The following is a 7,272-nucleotide window of genomic DNA, read 5'->3' as shown; positions in this document are numbered from 1 at the left end:
TAATAGACAGTGAACCCTTGGTCATATGGAACCGACGCTCGGAGCCACGATAATGATTTTTGTAGAAGCTGTTGAAATGAGGAAGAGGTACAGTTCACCGGAAGTTTCTGTGAGAGTTGCGAGTGCTTCAGATTTCTGGAGAGGCTCATTGGATTCGCCAACAAAAACAGTTATAGCTTAAGGATAAGTAGGCGACATTACGTTATATAGACCAAAACTGATCCCTAGTGTTACCAAGAGGGTGTATGGACTCTTCAAATCACACCCTTGCTTGGTGCACACACTGTTTCGCAAGTTTAAGTACTATATAACTCTGATACACTGATGAAAAAAATGATGAGCAGTGACACGGAAAAGGTCCGCGATGCACTAAACATAAGTTTTGTTATCAGCTAAGCCTAGGGCCCCATTTTTGTCTATAACTTGGTGTAAAACAGAATGCTTCATTGCATGAGCGAAACATGTTCTTGGTAGTGCTTCAGCATGTTAATGCATTCCTCAAGGTATTTGTCTTCGATGTCGTTGAAATGCTAGCTAAGTGAGCATTAGTTGGGTAAAATGGAATTTTTTGTCTCACCTACTTACATTACCTTCCACGTATTACAAAAAACTGTTTGTTTCCATACTAAAGTTTCATGACAGAAGAGTAGGCTTCGAACCGGCCACCCACCGGCGCAAGCGAGCGCCTGCCCTCGGGCTTCCGAAAAACTATTGTGCATTAAATATTGAGATCTGATTGAAAGAAATTAGACGTAACCCCTTCAAAACTCAAATCGTAGAAGCGTTTAAGCCTAACGCTTATAATTTGCGTAAAAATTTCTGCGAGACATTGTTGGAGTGATTTCGTACGTTATTGGGCACCTAAACAGAACAGCACAGAACCCACTATTAAAATATCAACAGCTATTTCACACTCCCAAAGGCACAGTTTGGTGTCCATTGTCAAGCAGTGAAATAAGAGACCAATTTTTTTTGACTCGTCGAGAGCAAGCAATTTTTTGTGTGTCTTATCGCCGTTGCTGAACGACTAATTTCTGTCAATAATGAGCGAATATTCTTCCCTCAGTATGCACACAGGGTTTCCAGGGTTTCAGTAATCCGTTACTGCGTGATTTCCTGCCTAACAAACTGATAAGCCGTTACGGTGACATAACCTGGCCACCTAGGTTTCACCCCGATCTTACCCCTTTGGACTTTTTTCTGTGAGGGTACCTCAAAAAGTAAAGTCTTACAAAATCAGCGACTATCTCAGCACTAAAATGTCGTTCGCTATGCCATACCAACGCCAATGCTTTTCCAGCGAGTGGCACGGAGTACGCAGGGAAGAACTCTTAAAAAATAAAAGAAATAAATAAAAGGAATGAACTTTTATCGTTGATAATTATTTCTTTAATTTAGATTTATATTCCTAATTCTGGCACCTGACATCCTGTACTCTTGCCTGTAAGTAGATGAAATGCTTGAGGTACCACTCTGGCATTTCCCAAGTAGCACTAAAGCGTCGTTTTGATACCATTATGAGACCTCCAACGAGGAGATATCTAATGTCAATCAGAGCTGTAGATTTAATGCTCCGGCTGTCGAAGAAAGGAGCACGCAGTGACCTTAATCGTCTAGCTGCCAAACCCGGACATTTACAAAGAAAGTGTTCAACGGTTCCCTTCTCTGAAAGGTCCCTACAGCTTCCGCAATGGGAGTTAAATGGTAAACCTAGCTTATTCACGTGTGTGCCGATCGTTCAATGACCGGTAAATACAGATATGAGTTTGGAAATTGAATCACGTGGAGTCCCCAGTACTTTCTGAGTCCTCCGTATATTTTACGGGTATACAGAGTTTTCGAAATAGAAATAGAGCTCCATCTTTTCTGCGGTTGCCTGAGAAATAAGTTGTGCAATTTCCGTTCAACGATAGTCAGGGGGATGCCGATGAACGGGTAGGAGGACTCCGAGACCAATCCAGTCCCTTTCCTGACAAGCTCGTCAGCAATTTCATTTTCCTATATACATATGCCGATGTCAGAGAAATGCTATCTGCACACCCAATAGATTTGATCTCCTCCTTACAGTAGTTGATTAACTTGGATCTTCACCATGGTGCCGTCAAAGCCTTGATCGCGGTTTGGCTATCGGAAAAAATGTTAAAATCTCCCTCGCTCCCTCGTTTCGTAAGCATTTTGCATGTCTGCAAGAACACAAAACACTAAGCAGTATTCGGCAATTTTATGGAAATAAAGAAATTGGCTTATTTAGAGAAAAACCCCTGCTCCGACTCCCGATTCCCTCTTGGAACTGTCAACGAAGACAGAGGTACCAGCCGCTCTTGCCTAGAGATAAAAATTGATAATCCATATTTTCGTTGTAAAAAATAAAAATGCGAGTAATCTGTGTTGCATTTGGAATTAATAATTTATTTACTCAATGAATTTTTATTTTTTTTAAAGAATTATTCATGGCTTAACATATTCTTTTATTTTTTGTAATTTAATTTTAGCTCTTAAACATTTGCAATTCACATAATGAGTATAATAAATTTTCGCTTCTATCATTCTACCACGCTCTTTCTCTTTTTAATTATTGTAGTTATTCATTTATTTAGCATGTAAGTATGTATGTATTCCATTATGTTTCGTGTTAATGTGAATAGATTTATGAATGCACGTGTGTGTATGTTTGTGGCTGTATGCGGGTGTACACTCTTACAGTTCTATGCAGTGGCTCTTCAACTAACCACCTCTACTCATCTGCTATCTCATGTGTGTTGTGTGGGAATTTCACTATTTATTTATAATTACAGTATATGTGTATATGTATTTGAGTATACGAGCATGTGCATATGATGGGGTGTGATTTGAAATGGAAGATTAATTAGCGTAAATACAAACAATTTAAATTAATACAATTTATATAGAATACAATTAATACATTATTATTAACTATTTTCGAATTATTTGAAGCTTATATTAAGTGAACTCAAAAAAGAAACAAACACAAATTATTTAGTTAATGAAAAGAAACTGAAAAAATAATTACCAAACGGTATTTGATGCAATTAATTAGAATTTTGTTGGTGACAATTCAATTTATGGAAATTAAATAGTTCTTAATTACATATGTATGTATGTATGTATGTGCGTATGTACATATATCATTTTATTTTTTATTTAGAGACGCACATATTTTAAGGTTAATGTCAGTTAACATGCCTTTAAAATAAATTCTTTACTTCATTCTACATACATATACATTTTTTAACGGCATTCCAATACATACATACAAAATTATTTACAATATTACAACAATTTTTGGATTTAATGAGTTAAATAATTAATATAGTAATATTTATTAAGTTTGCTTGTTATTTGTTATTTGTGACTTATTCTTATTTTTGTTTTGTTGTTGTGGAGGTAATGAGTGTCGAAAACTAAGTACTAAGTCGAATAAGCGCACGCCAGACAAGCGCGGCAATACTTGCAGTTGCTCGTACACGCACAGGCTGAATGTGGAGAGGGGCGCGCTGCATTGTTTGGCTTGTCAGCTGAGCGCACGCAGTGTCGCTTCGGAGAGGCGTAGAGGAGTGCGTTGATTCTTTGCATGTTGAGTATTTGATTAGTAGCAATTTTAGTTTGAGTTTAGTTCTTTTATGCTTTAGTTTATACTTCTTTACTATTATTTCTCTGCCTTTAAATACATACATATATACAATACAATAAAATACATAAATAAAAATGGCTCAGCAGATATTTTTGTTATTGGGAACAGCAGGCACTATTTGGTTTTGTATTATGTATGTATGTAGATGTACATTTAGAGATTCTCGCTTTGCTTTGACTTTGCGCCACTTTCTTGAGTATTATTATTTGCATTTTAATTAGTTTATCTGATATTTTATTAGCCGTTTTAAGTTCGCTCGATTTAACTTTAAAGTTTGCAAGTTTAATATCTTTATTGGGTTTTTGTTTATTTCACTGCGTCGAAAAGTAGCAACTCTATTCAAGAAAGTTATTTCTTACATCTTATAGGTGAATTTCTCTATGCAAAGCACCAGGGAGGCGGGTATAATTACAAATTTGAAATGCGGCACAATTTTCAATTTTTACATGTGAAATGTTAACAAATTCTACTTCAGAGTTTTAGTTTTTTATGTATTTATTTAATGAATTTGTACTAAAAAGCCTTTTTTGAAAGTCAAGCAATGTTTATTTTCCCAACACGATTGTTTTTGCAGCCATTTCGAACTTACGTAAAAAGAATGTTCCAAGCTTTCAACTAAAACGATGTGCGAAACTAAAGAATTTGAAGATTTAAATACCTTTTTTTGTGAGGTTATATTTAATGCTTCAAATGTGGTTGAATAAAGATTTTGAAATATACACTTTAATACAATACATTTTAAACTTTTTTTAACTAAATAGAAACATTAAAAACAGCTTGTTTTAATTAATAAAAAGTAAATTATTGCATTTTCTGTTTGTATTGCAGTTGCAGCTCTCTTTCTCACAACTGAATACCCCAGACTAAGTTAAAAGATCAGGTAAAAATGACGTGCATGTCTAATGCTTCAATGTATGCACTTCTTCTGTATATATGTACGAGCGGGTGTGAGTATGTTGCGTAACAGTTATTTGGCTTAATTCCCAATGCTTTGACTGAAAGTCAAATAATTGCGGCACATTCTTCGCATTACAGTAAGTAGCCGCCGGCAGACAACAAACTTTCTCCAAACTTGCCTCAAACTCCCGTGGATACCACAATAGGTGCAACTCACAGGCAAGTGAGCCTCAAGTATCTTCGTGTTATTCTTTTCCTGCCCCCCTTCCCCTCCCGCTCTTGACTACTTCACCAATTTCAATAAGCAGTCGCCGCACCTGGATGCATTAGATGGTGATGATGATGATGATGACCGAAATGATTGAGCGGATTCATCGCATCAGCGGCTGCCGGCGGTGTTGCTGTGTGATACCACTCACTGGGCGGATGATGTTGTGCGGCCGGATGATAGAGCAGATGATGATTATGATGACCGGTGACAAGCATTGAAGCGGCAGAGGCATTACTGCTGCTTGGTGAACCTGCCTGCTGGTGATGATGATGATGCGTGCCGGCGGCCGTGAGTGATGGTGGTGGTCCGAGCGGCGGTGCCAAGTAAGCAGCTGCTGAGGAGGCCATCAATTGAAGAGCTGGTGATTTAGTTGAATGGTTGTTGCTATTACTGTTACTTGCGCCACCATTGCTGCTGTTGACGCCGCCACCGCCGATGGAAGTGTGATGCGAATGAGTGTGATGTAGATGTGAACTGCTAGTAGAGCTGCTGCCTCCGCTAGATGCACCCAAATGGATGACGCTATGCATGCCACCAATGCTGTGATTGCTCGGTTCCGATTTGATGGAGTGCGGTGAAGATTTGTTACCGATGCCATTGTTGTTATCGGAGGTTAAGCGTGCAGACGGTGGCGTTTGTGCGCCACCGGTAACAATGCTGGAGGAAGAGGATTCATCGCCGTCGCTTTCGTACCCATGTGAGGGTGATTTCTCATCTAAGTTGCCGTGTACCTGGAATGATGATGGATAAGAGGTGAAGAGAGGGAGACAAAGGAAGAGCAAGGAAGAGAGAGAGAAATTGATTAGTTTTAGATGTAAGTTATGATCGGTAGTCATTCTGACCAGTGGTCAGTAGAGTTGAATGTTAATTTGAATTAGTAAGACCTCTGTTAGGCTAGGCTTAGACATACTTTTACTTAGGCTAACCTACCATACCAGCATCACAAGCTTCTGGTTAGCCTGAACTTCACTTAAAATAGAAAACATAAAGAGCTGTAGGTTTTGTAATTGGAATGAAGTGCTGCGTGTTTATTCTTCATGTTACCGTTTATATGCTCATTATGAAGCGTAGGATAGGTTTTATCCCAGCATCGGGTAGTCTCTTAAGAGTGTCAAAAGAGTAATTTCTTAACTGCCGAGGTCTACTCCTAGCTAAGGCTGCACAACCACAGAGGAAGTGATCTACTGTTTCTTCCTCGTCTCTACAACATGTGCAGTATACTTGAAAAAATACTATTAGCCTAGAAGTGTTCCTACCTAACAGCGAATAACCGGTGACACAAGCCACGACCTTCGAGATGTTCTCTCTTGAGATATTGATGGGCACAGTAATAAATTACTTCAAATATCTGAAAAAAATTCATATAAAATTTTAGTCTTATTGCGACTTCATTCTGCTTAATTACTCTTACAGTAGATTCCCCTTTCTCCTCTTGCTAAACGGTCTAAAATTGCAAATTTTGATTTTTTGTTTTTCTCCATTGGACCAAATAAAAAAGAAATTAGAAAAATTTTGACTTACGCTACTGAGAAGGTAAAAGCATCTTCTATTGAAAAATAAAACTTTACGACTCTCACTTTAAACGTTTCAATCCAGAAATCAAAATGTGCTGCTTATTACTGCAACTTGAAATCAGAAAAATTTAGACTCGTTGCTTCGTATAAAAACAAACAACCCCGCCAAAATAAAATTTGATTTCAAAACAATTACAGTTTACACCTTTCAATGCGAAACTCAGAATGATGTAATAGCGACTTGTCGGTGGTTAGGTTGCACAATTACAGAGGAAGTATCATGTACAAGGGGAATCCATGAATTGCAAAAGCTCACTCTAAAAACAAACTACTTACATCTGGAGATCTAATGTAGATCTAGCTGTCCTTTAACTCCATAAACGTTATACAACAGTGGAGCAAATGGTGTGAGTTCCAGGATTTTTGGATACTGTCTAAATGCGGGTTTCCTAAACAAGCCTAAAGATATAGTTTTGGGGTGAAATACAGAGCGCATAACTTCAAAATCGTATAAAAATAATCCGCATAAAAAGAGGCCTTACAGTATTTTCTTCTTTCCATGACCTAGTGGGCTCCTGGAGAATATTATTTTTTATCCTTAGTTTGCAAGTTTCCGTAGCAATTCCAATATTGCCCCTCTTTTTAAGCAGTGGAAGATAGGGTACTAATTTGACTAGCTCTTGGGCCTTGCAATTTCCTTTAATATCTCTATGACCTGGAACCCCTAGAAGGCTGATCTTGACGCAACCATTGATTTTAGTTTTACTGTCTCCATAAATGGAACTGTCCGAGAAGACATTTATAGCAGCTTTCGTTACGGCGTGTGTGTTAAGATAACCAGTTACAGCCTTTATGGCTACGACCGTTACAGCCTTTATGGTTACCGGTCAACATATATGGGAAAGAATTTTTAGAAAATGAAATCCGCACTCGTCTAC

General features: G+C 38.0%; 1 protein-coding gene across 1 annotated transcript in view; it reads right to left on the bottom strand.

The window, feature by feature from the left end:
- Positions 1-2,384: 2,384 nt before the first annotated feature.
- Positions 2,385-7,272, bottom strand: part of LOC128862478 (pair-rule protein odd-paired) — an 88,716-nt gene continuing 83,828 nt past the window's right edge. Inside the window, exon 3 of the mRNA XM_054101135.1 lies at positions 2,385-5,551. Within this exon, the coding sequence (XP_053957110.1) occupies positions 4,847-5,551 (705 nt within the window). The 3' untranslated portion in view covers positions 2,385-4,846. The remainder of the gene's footprint in view (positions 5,552-7,272) is intronic.

This window comes from Anastrepha ludens, chromosome 2 (assembly GCF_028408465.1).
Source record: "Anastrepha ludens isolate Willacy chromosome 2, idAnaLude1.1, whole genome shotgun sequence".
Taxonomy (NCBI): Eukaryota; Metazoa; Arthropoda; class Insecta; order Diptera; family Tephritidae; genus Anastrepha; species Anastrepha ludens.
Note: the sequence above shows the minus strand (reverse complement) of the source record. Positions and strands in the feature narration are given on the sequence as shown.